The 14232-nt window shown below is 50.9% G+C and overlaps 1 protein-coding gene across 2 annotated transcripts in view; it reads left to right on the forward strand.

Annotated features, from left to right (window-relative positions):
• ARID3B (AT-rich interaction domain 3B) overlaps positions 1–13536 on the forward strand; it is a 33707-nt gene extending 20171 nt beyond the window's left edge. The window contains exons 5-9 of one of the 2 annotated variants that reach the window (XM_074601278.1): positions 6781–6964; positions 8811–9070; positions 9246–9503; positions 12363–12461; positions 13188–13536. In XM_074601278.1, coding sequence (XP_074457379.1) covers positions 6781–6964; positions 8811–9070; positions 9246–9503; positions 12363–12461; positions 13188–13348 — 962 coding nt within the window. In that variant the 3' untranslated portion in view covers positions 13349–13536. Of the gene's footprint in view, positions 1–6780; positions 6965–8810; positions 9071–9245; positions 9504–12359; positions 12462–13187 lie in introns of both variants that reach the window. The other variant, XM_074601277.1, reaches the window with a different exon arrangement.
• The last annotated feature ends 696 nt before the right edge of the window (positions 13537–14232 follow it).

Consider the following 14232-nt stretch of genomic DNA (forward strand, 5'->3'; position numbering starts at 1 on the left):
AAAGATGGTTTTTTCCTCACTTTCCCTGAAGATTGAAAGGTTAAATTGTCACGTTTCTCCAGTATCTCAAAGACTGGATGTTTGTGTCTCAAATCCTGGTCTTCTCAAGCTCTTTCTTATATTGGTATTTCCTCTTTGCTATGGGCGTTCTTGACTTTCCCCCCCTAAATTTTAACGGCGCGTCTTTCAAATGATCAAGGAACTGCTGCACTCAAGCAGTGGAGGTGACTCGACACTGAAGAGGTGACCTTCTAGATATCCAGGTGGATTGAAGAAGGTGGCATTACGGCATTAAAGTGTTCCAATTTTTGACTTTGTTCAGTCTGCCTGACCAAGTTGCTCATGTTTTTCTGCAGTCCCTTCTGTGTTTGTCCCTCTCTGCCTAGAGAGGAAGAGTTTGTCCATTTGGTTCAGAGGTCAGACGTATAGAAACCCACCACCAGTTGCACGGGGGTTCAGCATCTGGTGAAGAAATTTGCGATAGCAAATACGTTGGACCCAGCTGTGCCAGGGGCAGCCGAACAGTTGGACTGTAGTTGAGCTGGGTAGAAGAGAGCAAATCTCCATGGGATCTCCGTTGCGGGAATGGAAGAGCAGCCGGTGCGGGAAGGTTAATGTGGCTGGAGCCTTGGCTAATACAAGCGGGGCACCAGGTGCCAGTTAGGCTGCCTCCGGTTCAGCAGCCGAAATCTGATAAGGGGCTGCTGTCAGCCTCGCTTACTGAGGAGGGAAGCAGAAACTGATGGCGTTTTGAGGGGTGCAGATAAGAAGTGGGCCTCCTGTCAAATAGAGCATGATTAATTACCCTCTATCCTGGCTCCTGCTTTGATAGGAGTGTCTAATGGGCCGCAGGCTGGCGGATCAGGTGGTGACATTCCCGTTGGGAGGTGAGAATGCCCGCTGTGGAAATGCCATGTGTAGGGAGAGATTAGATCAGCTGTGGCGAGGGGAGAGGTTGTTTCCCTTCTGTATACCTTTCCTTTTCATTCTAACGTTGAGCGCTTGGGACGGACTCAGACCAAATCAACAAATAAAACTTCCATGCCAAGAGCTGGGGCAGCTTCGTGGGAAGCCTCCCAGGGTTTGTCCTGGGAGAGGAATTCAAGCAAACTGGGATCTGAGACGGGGCAGGGTTCAAGTTGATTTGCTTCTATCCTTCGCTGCTGATTTGCTGCTGAACTGATTTTTAGCCCTGTTTAGCCTGAGAGAATGGGGAGATCATTCATACCAAGTAATTACTGTCTCCCTTCAAAGAAACACGAAGATCTCTCCAAAGCTTGGTTCAAATTTATTTTAAATCACTATGGACTTCCCCACTCTCCTGGAGAAAACCTCTTCCTTTTGGCTGTCTGACATTGTTTGTCTTCTGAACGTATTTAGAGTGGAAGCTGGAAAGAGCAGCTCTTTTTACCTGTACAGGTTATGGCTTAAAAATCCCCCCCCTCTACACCTGTTTTTCACTCCAGAGCATGCTTTATTGCCCTTTGAATGTTGCTCTGCAGAATAAATATTTGAGATTCTCACCTCCTTTGTTCCTTACTGAAAGATGGACGCTTCTGAAAGTAAATTGGATAGGGGAAAAAATGGGAGGTGATTGAAAAAGTAGTGCTCCAGGCTGGGTATAATTAACTGCTCTTTGTCTCTTGTGTGCAGGACAAGTCGTGGCTTAGACCCCTTGCTGGTGGGGAACTCCCTGCAGTGGGCAAGGCTCAGGGAGAGGAGAGAGTGGCCCTTGGCAGGGGATCCGCATCGTGGAGGACTTGCAAAGCCAGGCAAATCCCTGCAAAATGAGAGGGAACTTATTTTCTATGGTTAAGAACAGTCTTAGGGACAGTTTTCTTTCTTTACATCTTCAGAATTAGGTGTAAATCTGAAGTCTGGCTAAGAGTGAAAAGCAGGGAAAAGCCCACCTTGGAGGGCTTGGAGGAATCACAGAATGTGTTGGGTTGGAAGGGACCTCTAAAGGCCATCTAGTCCAAACCCCTGCAGTAAGCAGGGACATCTTCAACTAGATCAGGTTGCTCAGAGCCTCATCAAGCCTGGCCTTGAATGTCTCCAGGGACAGGGCCTCCACCGCCTCTCTGGGCAACCTGGGCCAGTGTCTCACCACCCTCATTGGAAAGAGCTTCTTCCTAATGTCTAATCTAAACCTGCCCTGCTCTAGTTTAAACCATTGCCCCTCGTCCTATCGCTACATGCCCTTGCAAACAGCCCCTCCCCAGCTTTCTTGTAGGCCCCCTTCAGGTACTGGAAGGCCACCATAAGGTCTCCCCGGAGCCTTCTCTTCTCCAGGCTGAACAACCCCAGCTCTCTCAGCCTGTCCTCACGGCAGAGGGACTCCAGCCCTCGGATCATCTTTGTGGCCCTCCTCTGGCCCCGCTCCAACAGGTCCATGTCCTTGTGCTGAGGGCTCCAGAGCTGGACACAGCACTGCAGGTGAGGTGTCACCAGTGCAGAGTAGAGGGGGAGAATCCCCTCTCTGGATCTACTGGCCATGCTTCTTTTGATGCAGCCCAGGATGCGATTGGCCTTCTGGGCTGCTCTGAGCACGTTGTTGGCTTGTGTCCAGCTTTTCATCCACCAGGACTCCCGAGTCCGTTTCCACAGGGCTGCTATGATGGTGCAAGGCTTAGGTCCCTTTCAACGGGCAGGATGGCAGAGCCCCAGCACTGAGCGAGTGGCTTTTGCAGGAGCAAAGCCAGCACCCCCAAGATACCGGTTCCTTGCCGGGAGATGTAAAAACGGTCATTCCGAGATTATCCAGGGTTTACAGCTTCCTCAGACCCTCCTTAAAGAGCTCTTGAAGGGTGAAAATCAAACAGTTGCTTCTTCTGCTTCCCTAGTGGAAGGGACATAGGGGACATTCAAGCCCTGTATAAGCCCTTCAGGCCTCTGTTACGTCTGCCTGAAACAGAAGAGGCTTTTGAGGGGGGTGAAACAGCTTGGCAAAGCGGGCTGCTTGTTTCCCTTGAAGGACAGAGATGTTTATGGCTACAGTCAGGCTTCCTCCAGGGAAAATTCTTTATTCCATAAATCTGAATTGTAGTTACAGCTGTCTTCATAAAACCAGGAGCCCATGGGCTCTGGGATGATTCCTCCTTCTCCTTCCAGTGTCATTCTTGGGCTTTTTGTCCTCTTTGGAGCCCTTCTACTTAGCAAAGCGGGTGGTAGGTTGTCTGGTGTCTTATGACTCTAGCTCTTAGGCTATACTCCCACCCTGGGGCCTTCAGTAGCAGGAGTTTGTCTTCCTGAGGTCTCCCCATGCTTGTCAACTTTACATCATCCCTTTTGCAGGAGAAACAGACTCCTTGTCCCCCCTGCCTTAGGCTGATTCCTTGCAGGACTGGCTTGTACTCACGTAGCTGGGGTTATACTACAAGGAAGAAAAATTGTTTACTGTGAAAAGTAGGAGAGGAGCCAGTCATCGTCCTCGCCCTCTTCTCGAGTCCTGCGAGGCTTCCGGCTCTTTGCAAGGCACGGTACGTACAGCATTTCTGAGAGCCGGCACAATAGAGGCTTGAAAGTACAGTAAAATGAGTTTGCCATCAAAAGGCAACAAGTCTTACGCTGTGCCCCCGGCTGCTGACCTTTCCCTCTGGAATTCTCCCCTCTGACCTCCGGATCATTAATCCTGATGCTGCCAGATGACAGTAATCCATCATGGCCCCTGACAAGCCTTGCAGCCGCCTGTGAAAGGATCCACTCGGCTTCAGTATCCAATCGTCCCATGATACTCGTTTTTCAGCCTTTCCTGTTGGAGTGCTGGGACTTTCCAATAAAGACTTTTATCGCCTCGCTTTTCCTCGGAGAGGGGCTGGGGGAGGAGAGGGCGGTGGGACCAGCTTTTCCGTGTGTCTCGGCTTCTATGAAACATGCAGAGCCCTGGCTTGCTCCGAAAAATACGGTTAATTTGCCAGGTCCAAAACCCAGTTTGGGTTAGCTCTTTGCCAGCTCGGGGAGGGATATTCCTTGGAGAGTGGAACTAGGAGAAAGTGTGGGAGGAAAACGATTGCACCTCCATGCTCAAGGGCTAGAAGGATGGAGGTGGTTTTATCCCTGCTGTAAAGTTTCTCAGTGCTGCATAAAGAAATTTTAAGCCGGGGGGGGGAGCTATAGGTTTTGGCTTAGTTTATAAAGCTACTAATGAAATTTCGGGGCGCTTTGGTCTGTGAGTCTTGTTTGAAAGCAAACTTGAGGAAGGGAAGGTGTCAAAGGGGTAGTAACATGAGCAGGGAGGTCAGGTCTGATCGCCGGCTCTGCCCCAGCTACGAGCGGGCTCTCTGGAAATACGTTTAAGCCTTTATTTCCCACTGATGTAGATAACGTTTGTCCCTTTCACAGGAGCGTTTGGCTAAAAAATACTTGTGTACCTTTCCAAACACTGAGATGGGAGAACCTAGAGAAGAGTGAAACTGTGTTTGGGATAAATGCAGTATATTAAAAAGGAGATATTTCCTTATACTTTTGTATTAGCGGCTTGTTTTGCCTGAGGAGCCTTACCCGTGACCCTTCCCTTTCACTCCCCATCTGGTCACCGTCCAAGGAGAGCTGGATGAAAGTCCCTTCTGGAGGAGTTAATGCCATTCCCTAAATTGGATTGGGGAGAAGCGGGTGGCTTTCAGCGGCGTGGGGTTGCCTGAGGAGATGGGGAGAGGGTCTTCATCCCTCTCCCCCGCCCCGTGGAGCAAAGGTACCACTTAGGACACCCCGGCTTTCCTTGCGGTGGGGGCAAAAATGCCGAACTGTTATCGGAGGGGCATTTTGGGGTGGAAAAACCCACCCCTGGCTTTTTCTAGGGACTGCCAAGGTGAATATTTCCTGGCTTTTCATGTGGAGAGGGCTGGGTGTGACGCTGGTTGCTGTGGCTCAGCTGATGAATGATAACTTAAGGCTGGTAACATGATCGCTCCCAGCCCTCTCTGTGTGTGTCTAAAATGACGCTGTTAGCGCGCTCTTAATCTTTGCAATAACACCACCGAGACAAAATGGTGGCTGAGGAAAAAGCAAAGCAGACCGAGGGTTCCGTTTACGCAGGCTGGCACCAGCGTAGGGCGGCCGACTGGGATGGATGGATGGATGGAGCTGCAGGGAGTTTAAACAGTTTGGAAATGTCTCGGCGGTCTCTGCTCCCACAGGGAACCGTTGTCTCTGAAAATGCAGGAAGAGGATCTGATGCAGTTTGTGAAATTACTGCTTTGTGGTTTGTTTTTTGTTTTGTTTTGGTTTTTTCTGTTGTGGCCAGGGAAGGGGTGGTTTAGACGAGGCAAGGAAAAGAGGATGTGTTAGATATAAAACGACGGAGCGTGCAAACCAAGCCTTATCAGGTTGCTCGTTATGTTTTCTTACAGTTTAAGAGTTAGTAACTTGGTGAAATCAAAGGCAGCCTTTTTAAAGCCGAAGAAGTTTACTTTTTCTATCTAACATCTCATTAACCTGTGGGAATCGGTACCACAAGCTAATGCATAACAGGCTTCAAAAAGAAAAGAGAAGGGGGGGGGGGGAAATTACACGTATAATGAGGACATCTGCGGAGCTGAGCCGAACTCCTTTTCACTAAGCAGAATGAAACCCATTTATAAGGGCCATAAACTGCTCTGCTTCAGGGCATTAACCGAATCGCTGGCTGATGAGCAGTGGCAGAAGTCTCCCCCGTGGGTTGGGTGTTCCATAATTGTCCATTACAGCCCTTCGCAGGCTTTCCTGGAAAGGCTGGCGCTGACCACTGCGGTAGGCAGGATACTGACCTCAGATGGACGGCTCTTTGATCCAGGACAGTATTTCCTATGCGAAAGAAAAGGTTTGCTACATCAGCATTTCCCCCCCACCCCCCTCCATCTTCCTCTCCTTGCCTAAATCTCATTAGCTTGACCTTTTCAAACCCTGCGTGCTTTATCACTTTAAGGTACTGCTAAAAGGGCGCTATCAGGTTAAAAATCCCATTTTCCTTCCCTCTCTTAACCCACAAGATGACAAAACTGAACAGAAAGGATAGAGCTGTTTCCCTGTCTATCCTTGCGAAGACAGAGCGGGACCTTTGTTTGGGTTCCAAAAAGTGCTTGGGTGCCTGGTGCTTCCCGCAGCGACCATGAGGATGCCTGGCTCTGGCGGCGTCTGCAGGCAGGGACGCCGACGCTCCGTTAACGCTGCTCGTTTGTTCACCACCAACACCATTTCTCTCACTCTCTTGCACCAGTTGCAGCTCTGGCAGCTGGGTTGGAGTTGCTGCCAAGGCACACGTTGCGACCCTGTTGGCGTCTTGTTTGGGAGCGTGTTCAGGGGCAAGGAGCGGGAGGATGATAATGCTTTGTGAGAGCAGAAGGATATCTCTCTCAAATCCTGGGGAGTGAGGGAGCTGAATCCCAGCGTAGGAGCAGCTGCCTGGCTGCTCAGCCCCTTCCGGAGCACGAGCGATACAGATTTTTATCTGAGATTGCCCTGGGAGCTCATAAAAGATGATTCCTCTGTGCTGCTCCCTCACCCCTAGCATCAAATAGTCCCCGCTTCCCCTCTTTCGGTTTTAGAAGGTGCTTGTAGCTGCAGGTTGTTATTTGTCTGATAATTGCTTTTGCCTACAGGAAAGGAGTTTTTCATGAAAAGGCCGTGCCGTGTAGCTACGCTTCTCTGGCTCATTTACTCACCCAAGAGAGAGGCTTCAAGTCAGGCTACAAACAGTTGCCTGAATTTCCTATTAGAAGAAGATCGATAGCCCCGACCTGCCGGTTTTCTTGCCCTCATTTTCTCTCCGACTCCCATGCTTCCTTCCCTGCTGTTTCCCTGCAGGAACTCCCATCAATCGGATCCCCATCATGGCGAAGCAGATCCTGGACCTCTACATGCTGTACAAGCTGGTGACCGAGAAAGGAGGGCTGGTGGAAATCATCAACAAGAAAATCTGGCGAGAGATCACCAAAGGCCTTAATCTGCCCACCTCCATCACCAGTGCCGCGTTCACGCTTCGAACCCAGTAAGTCGTAGCAGGTGGATGCGAACACAGATTGGGGACTGCAAAGCAGGGACTGGGGTGGAAAAACGGGGACCAAATTCCACTCTGTGGCCAGAGAGGAGCTGATGAATTGCTTTATTTATCCCTCTCACCCAAGGCTTGCAGTTTTTCTGTTCCTTCTCCCCTTGTTTTTCTCAGCAGTGATCCTTCCTGTTACAGTTTGAGAAACCCCTGACAATTTATTGTCGTTTAGACAATTATTCTATCACCTGGGGACCCCTCCGCACCCGGGAAGGAGAATTGGGGAAAAACAAGGAAACACAAGGGTTGAAATATAAATAGAATTAATAGGGTAAGACCGAGTAATTGACATTCATAATAATAAAGAACCAACATTGATCCAAATACCAATGTAAAGTATACAAGGACGACACCCAGCCCATTCCCGCAGCAGGAAGCCGTGCACTCCCAGCAGGAGACAGCAAACGTGGGACACTGCAAGGGGAGGAAGCGAAGGGCTCTGGCACCGGGGCAAGGAGTTCTCGGCACGGCAGCCATCAAGGAAGAGAGAGAACTCCTCAGCAAACTTTCTAATTTCTATTGAATGTGACGTTCGTGGTATGAAATAACCCTGCTGGCAGCTTGGGTCAAGTGCCCGGGTCTTGCTCCTCCTCATCCCCACACCTGGCAACCTCGAAAACACCGAGACCTTGAATCGCACATCCCATAGCTGGCTATAAAGTAAATATTTTCACCAATTCAGCCACTGGAGTCATCTGAAAGCATGGTTTTCCCAAGCGTAAAAAGAGAAATTAGTCCTGTATCGCTCCAACCAGGACAATTCCTGAACTTGTTCCCCTTCCATCCCTACGAGCCCAGCACTAATATGCCGTCGCTGTGCTCTGCGCCTCCCTCCAGCCTGTGCCTTTCTTGCCTCTTCAGAGCTTAAACTCCTTGGGGCAAGGAGGCTCTTGCTCTGTCTCTGAAGAGTGCTTGGCACAGCGAGGAGGGAGGGAGCCCTCCCGACTTGCAGGCATCAAGTATGAACTTGATCATTTCACATCTGTTATCGCGATTCAATTGTGGAAACTTGGCGTTTAGCGCCTGCTTACTGTCAGGATTGTTTTTCTGACCCGCGGTATGTCGCGTTGATGAGGCAAGCAAAACAAGAACAACAAAACAAAAAAAAAAAAAGGAAGAAAAAGGAGAATAAGCAGAGAGAGGAAAGAATGGTTAAAGTAAACCTACTGTAAAATTGAAGCAATGGGGCGAGGCTGCGCTTTAGGGACTCGAGCGTGGAAGGCTGGGCTCTGGGAATCCACACCCGGCCCTTCTGCAGACGGATTTCTGGGAAGTTCTTAGAGCCCCTGAGTCCCAGGGGGGGAAGCTCCTTGCTATTTCTACAGCTTTTGGTACCACCAGGCTGTCTCCTGCAAACGTGGATGCCAGAAGGTTTGGTGCTGCCCAACACGAATGGCTTGGACACGGGTAATTCGTCAAACTTCTTTCCTTGCATTAAGCGTTACGGTCCAAGACCTTCATTCCTAAAATTTTTAGATGGTATCTCAGTTGTAAAGGAATTGTGGATGATTCTTTTCTGCCCTTGTGGGTGGAGTAGTATGTAACTATGTGCTTCCCTATAAATATCGAGTGAATTCAGAGTTCCCTTGAGAGCGCTGGGCTTCACACCCAGACTGCGCCACGCTTCTCTATCAAACCAAGCGCAGCGGTGCTCACGGTATGCAGACAAAGACTCCAGATCTGCAGAGGACCTCAGTTTGAAATGCAATGCTTGTTGCTGTAGCCCGTAATTTCACGTTCTGTTGAGAAACCTGCTTGAGTTTCCCTGTGCTCCCCTCTCTCCCAGGTATATGAAATACCTATATGCCTACGAATGTGAGAAGAAATCCCTCAGTTCTCCTGCTGAGCTCCAGGCTGCGATCGATGGCAACAGGCGGGAAGGCAGGCGGCCCAGCTACAGCTCCTCCTTGTTCAGCTACTCACCCACCACCACGGGGCCACCTTCGCTCCTGTCTCCCCCAAAGATCCGCTTCCCCATCATCGGCGTCGCGCCGGGCAGTGGGACCAGCAATCCTCGGGTGTCTCCAGCAGCAGCTGTCAGAAAAGGTCAGAGGGGGTGGCTGGGTTAAGAGGCACAGGCACTGAAACACAATTATTTTTCCATTTTATTCACCCAGACTAGTTTGGATTTGAGAGTAGTGGGACAATATTCTGCCAGTGGTTTAGACCTTTGCTTTAGGAAGGGCTGTGGGAGGGACTAAACAGCTCTGCCCTTTTCTAGGTGACGGTGTGCCCTTGACTGTGTCTATGCCAAATCGTATTGCCGTGCCAGTGACCTTGGCTAGCCAGCAGGCGACTGTGGCAGCAAGAACGGCCACCCTGGAGCAGCTGAGGGAGAGACTGGAGTCGGGAGAGCCTCCAGAGAAGAAGGTCTCGCGGATGACAGAGGAGGAGCAGCGGCTTGTCCAGCAGGCTCTTCAGCGCAACCTCTTCAGCATGGCGCGGCAGATCCCCATGAAGGTCAAAATCAATGGCAAGGGTAAGCAGCACCTCTCGGTACGCAAAAGCGCCTTGCGGAGTGTAGCGGGAAGGGAACTGCTCCCAGTATAGGATGGCAAAAACCTCTTTACACGCAGGCTTGGCTATCTCTCTGGCTACCAGGCAGAGGTCACCATCAAGAGGCTGTTAAAATGGAGCACGCTAACTGCAAAACTCAACTGTAGCAACATTTTGTTAGGTTTTACTTACCGTTGCTGGTTTTGTTCTATTCTTACCGGTGTGTAATCTCAGCCTGAATTCAGGAACACCCTAGGCATATTCAGAAAGCTCTGCTTCAAAGCTGATAAAACCCAACAAGACCCTCACTCCCAGCTTATGACCTGCCGTGTCGATCCTGGTGAGCTTGCTTCAGGACTCAAGCTGTTATTTCTCCCCGTAACTGACGCTGAGGGGAATTACCGGTTTCAGGTGATGCTAGCTCAGTCATCCTCGCAGCAGGGGCTCTGTTGCACACCGTTGGTATGCTCCTTCCTTCCCGGCAAGCACACGGATTGGCTGAAATTGCTTTGGGCCGCATATCTGCCCCCCTCGTGTTTAATATCTGGCCTATACTTCGGATCCCAGCGCACGATTTAGCCTAGCCAAAAGCAGCCCTGTGGTTCCGCACTCCGTAAGATGACTTTTGGAGGGGAAAGCCCATCCTGTTGGGCTTGGCTTTCCCCTGCCCGGCTCTCATCTGAGCCTCATGCCAGCCTTGTGCTGCAGGGAGTGATTTTCTGTCCGTTGCTGGTCAGGAACTGTTTTAATTGATCGTGGAGGTAACAGCTTTTTCTGTATTGATAGCAGCCTGCAGGAGAGAGATGCCCAGCTTTTAGGAATCCAGGTGGGATGAGGAGGCCACAAAGACCTGTGTATCTGCAGTGGGGACCGAGGTGTCCCGGGCTTTTAGTAAATCAGATGATTTCTACCAACATCTGCCGCAACCCTCCGCGCAGCCTCCAGGCAAAGAACTCCTGGCAAGGCTGGGTTAGAAGGTCACGTATAAGCAGCATTCATGGCCTGGGAAATGCACTCCTGAAATGCTTTGTACAAGGGGAGTCACCCCGTAAAGGTCACATTGTCAGGATCAATACTGTTATATGGGGGCTTCAAAAGCTGATTAAGTGCCGTGGCTCCTTTACCTGTCCTGGGGGCTGCACTTCACTGGGCGGCAAAGCCTCAGGAAAAAAAAACTTCAGTCCCAACAGCTGCTTCCTCCAAACCTTTTGATCCGTTAAAATTAAAGGTCTCAGACCTCCTATTAATTGTACATTTGGATGTAGGCACAAGGCCAGGCAAGTTTGGCACAGCTTAGAAGAAAGGGGAGAGTTGTTCTCGAGGCCTTTGCTAGCAAAGCTGGTAAAGGCTTTATTGAGACGTTTTGCCAGAAATACATACGGTAAAGGGTCAAAGCAGGTTCCCCTTTGAAGCAGTAGCAGCTTGTTGCGGAGTTCAATGGGATTGGGACTTCACTTCACGGCTCCTGACAGCTAAACATCCGCCCAAATTTCACCTTTAAATACAAAGACCAAAATTTAAATGCAAGACCAAAAAGAGTGAGCAAAAGGGAATACAAATTTTATCAAGTAATGTTCATTCCCTTTCATCTCGCATTATTTTTTTTTTTTTCTTTCCGCCCTGAACGTCCTAAATCAAAAGCTAGGAACAATTTTAGTCTCCACAAATAGAAGCAGGCAGAGGGCTGAGCCCTAAGGACCCAACGATACTATTCCCACCTTTGTTAGCTGACTGTGGGCAAGTCGGTCCTTGTCTTTCGTGCCCTGATTTTCCCAATTGCGAAATAAAAAGAAGATTGTGCTTTTTAAGAGGCGCTTTTGAAAAGCACTGTGTGAGTTTATCGTAGGTTGATAGCAACGTTTAGGTTAAGTGTTAACAATGTCCGTAAACCACAGTGGACTCGCTGTCCTAGCAGACTTGAAAGGAGCCAAGAACATGCATTTCACATGCAGCATCCCAGCCTGAGCAGCCTGTCTGCGTAATCTCTCTCTGTTTTAACAGCCCAGCGCCCCCAGACTAACATCGGGTGGGCTGGTAACCGTGATACGGCTGTGCAAACTCTAAGCATGCGTTCATGAGACCCAGGCTCGCAGTTGCGGCTTGCTTAGGTTGGAGGTTCAGAATCCTCCGGGAGAGTTCAGTGTTCACCTTCCCCTTTAAACATCAGTGTGAACTGAACCCCTGCTCGGCACTGACGCTTCCAGAGCTGCCCATCAGGGCTTAGAAAGGACTCTATGGGCTGAGGACGCAGGAAAAAAGCAGATTTTACGCATGTTGTAGGGGCTGCCAAGCATGTGGCTCCTGGGTTGGAGTCTTTGGCGCTGTGTCCCCTCCCTCCAGTGGCCACTGGAGCTGCTGCAGTCTGAGCCCAGCACGGGGACACGCACCAGCTCCCCGAGAAGCTGCCACCCCTCAGCGAAGGGCGAGAGGACTCTGCGTGCGCTCCCCGTCTGCTGCAAACTCAGCCACAGTCCAGCCGATTTCCACGGGGCCTTGCCTCATCTGCTGGCAGCTTGTTCTTTCGAGGGGATGGGTAATTTGGCCTCCAAATCTCTGGGAGAGATTTGGAATGGGATTGGGACTTCACATCACAGCTCCTGACAGCTAAACATCTCTGGGAGAGATTTGGAAATGCCAGTGGGGCTCCCAGCCTGCCCTCGGTTCACACCCAAGCACTTAAAACACCTTTTTAAACTTAAAAGAAGACTGGAAGTGGACAGTGTGTAGGGATTTCCTCACCAAAGAGGACGGAAAAGGTGGGCTGCCTACACTTTTGATCATCTCTGATCAGGAAACGGGGTGGTTACTCTCTAACTCTGCATCTCTTCTTTCTTGAAAGAAGACAAACCAGACTCGTCAGCGGCAGCGGCGCTGAATTTGTCACCGAACGGCATTGGGAGTATTAACATGTCGGTGGAGATTAACGGCACAATTTATGCTGGTGAGAAAGACCCGCTCCCGGGGCTGGGTGGAGAGCCAGGCGGGTGGTGCAGAGCGGGACGTGGGGTGGGTGGTGGGCTCCCAGGGGTGGGCTTTGCCAAAGCACAGCGCGCGCAACCTCTCCGGCTCGGAAAGCTCAGGAGAAGATGATTTCTTTTCTCTTTTGTCTGGTCCCAGGCAGTCAAGACGAATGCCCTTTCCTGCTGGTGGTGGTGGTGGGTTTTAGCATTTTTAAAATCTAAGGGAAGGGACTTCTATAGAAGTGTGAATAGGAAAGAGTGTTATCCCCCTTCTCCGGAGGAGTGGCTCCACTCAGCTTTTCCTCGCGCATCTCTGGGAAGCATGAACTATCCCCTGTGCTCTGCCTGAGCCGTTTCACTTCTGCAGGTCACACATGGGCATCCTGGGGCAAAGCCCGAATTGGGGACCTGGCACTTGCAGGGTGATGAAAGCTGCTTCTCTCCTCCAAAGGCATTGAAGCCATTTGGGATCTTTCGTAAGCAAAACTTCTCGGTCACAGAGGCTGCCAGAACAAGTCCCGGGGCATCCCTTCTTATATCCTCGTTGTCATTGACCCTCTGATCTGTCTCCAAGCCGCTTTTGTCTTGCACTGAGCCTCTTTCTGTTAGGATGAGGTCTTTGGGGTTGGATAAACTGCTCTGGCCTTCTCAGCCGTGCCACCTTGTAGTCCCAGTAACCCTTCTCTTTACCTCTCTGTGCCTTGCAGGAGTGCTCTTTGCCCAGAAGCCGGTTGTCCACCTCATTGCAGGCTCCAGCACCCAAAGCTCCTGCAGCAGCAGCAGCAGCAGCAGCTCCCACTGCTCTCCCAGCCCTACCTCATCCCGGGGAACCCCCAGCGCAGAGCCCTCTACCAGTTGGTCTCTCTGATGGTCGGCCGAGCCCGCTGTCTCTCACACTGGCCTCCGGCACCTCTTCCTCTCTGCTCTCGGCAGGGTGTGAGCTGGGAAGGAGTCGCACAGATTTACCTCATCTCAAGGAACCTGCTTTTGTGGTTGGCCAACGGCAAGATGATGATGATGATGAAACCTTTCCATGCCAGCGAGCTTTTTCTTCATCGTCTGTTTGTCCAGCCTTTTTCTTTGTTCTCCCCTTTCTTCCTCCCTTTTGCTTTTCATTTTCTTCCTCCTCCTCCTCCTCCCAGGGTTTGCTGTGTTCCTGTTGGGGGGGTGGGACATGGAGGGAGGGTGGGTTAGGGGGACACGCCTGGCGTTTTTCAATCAGGGATCGTCTCTAGGAGCTGCAGGTTGAGATGGCTGAGACGTCACCAAGGCAGGTGGAAAGAGCTGGAGTTGGGGCAGGGAAAGGCCGGGGGGGTTTCTCCTCAAACCAGTCGCCACAAGGACTCTTTCCACTAAACAACTCTGTGTATTGACAATCCTGAGAGCTGGCAGGCTGCCTTGCCCCCCCTGCCCTCCCGTGGCTTGTGCCGCGGAAGGCCGCGCGGCTGCAGAGCAGGCGAGCTTCCTCGCTCCTCTTCGGGGCTCCATCGTGGGCCAGTGTTGGTGTGTCCTCCCCTAGAACACGTGCTCTTGGCTTGTGAGCCTCCTTCCCCCCTCTCTGAGGTCTTCACAAGAGGGGGAAGGACATTCTCACCCCTCCATTTGACCCATAAAAACCATCAGCTGCTTCCTTCTCCTGGCTGGTGCTGGCCTCTCCCCTGCTGTTGCCTTCTTCAGGCTTTCAGCCAAGTTTTAAATGCCCTCGACCTTCTCTCTCTTCCCCACAAGGAACTCGTCCCACTGATGTTTACC

This window comes from Larus michahellis, chromosome 9, assembly GCF_964199755.1.
Source record: "Larus michahellis chromosome 9, bLarMic1.1, whole genome shotgun sequence".
Lineage (NCBI taxonomy): Eukaryota > Metazoa > Chordata > Aves > Charadriiformes > Laridae > Larus > Larus michahellis.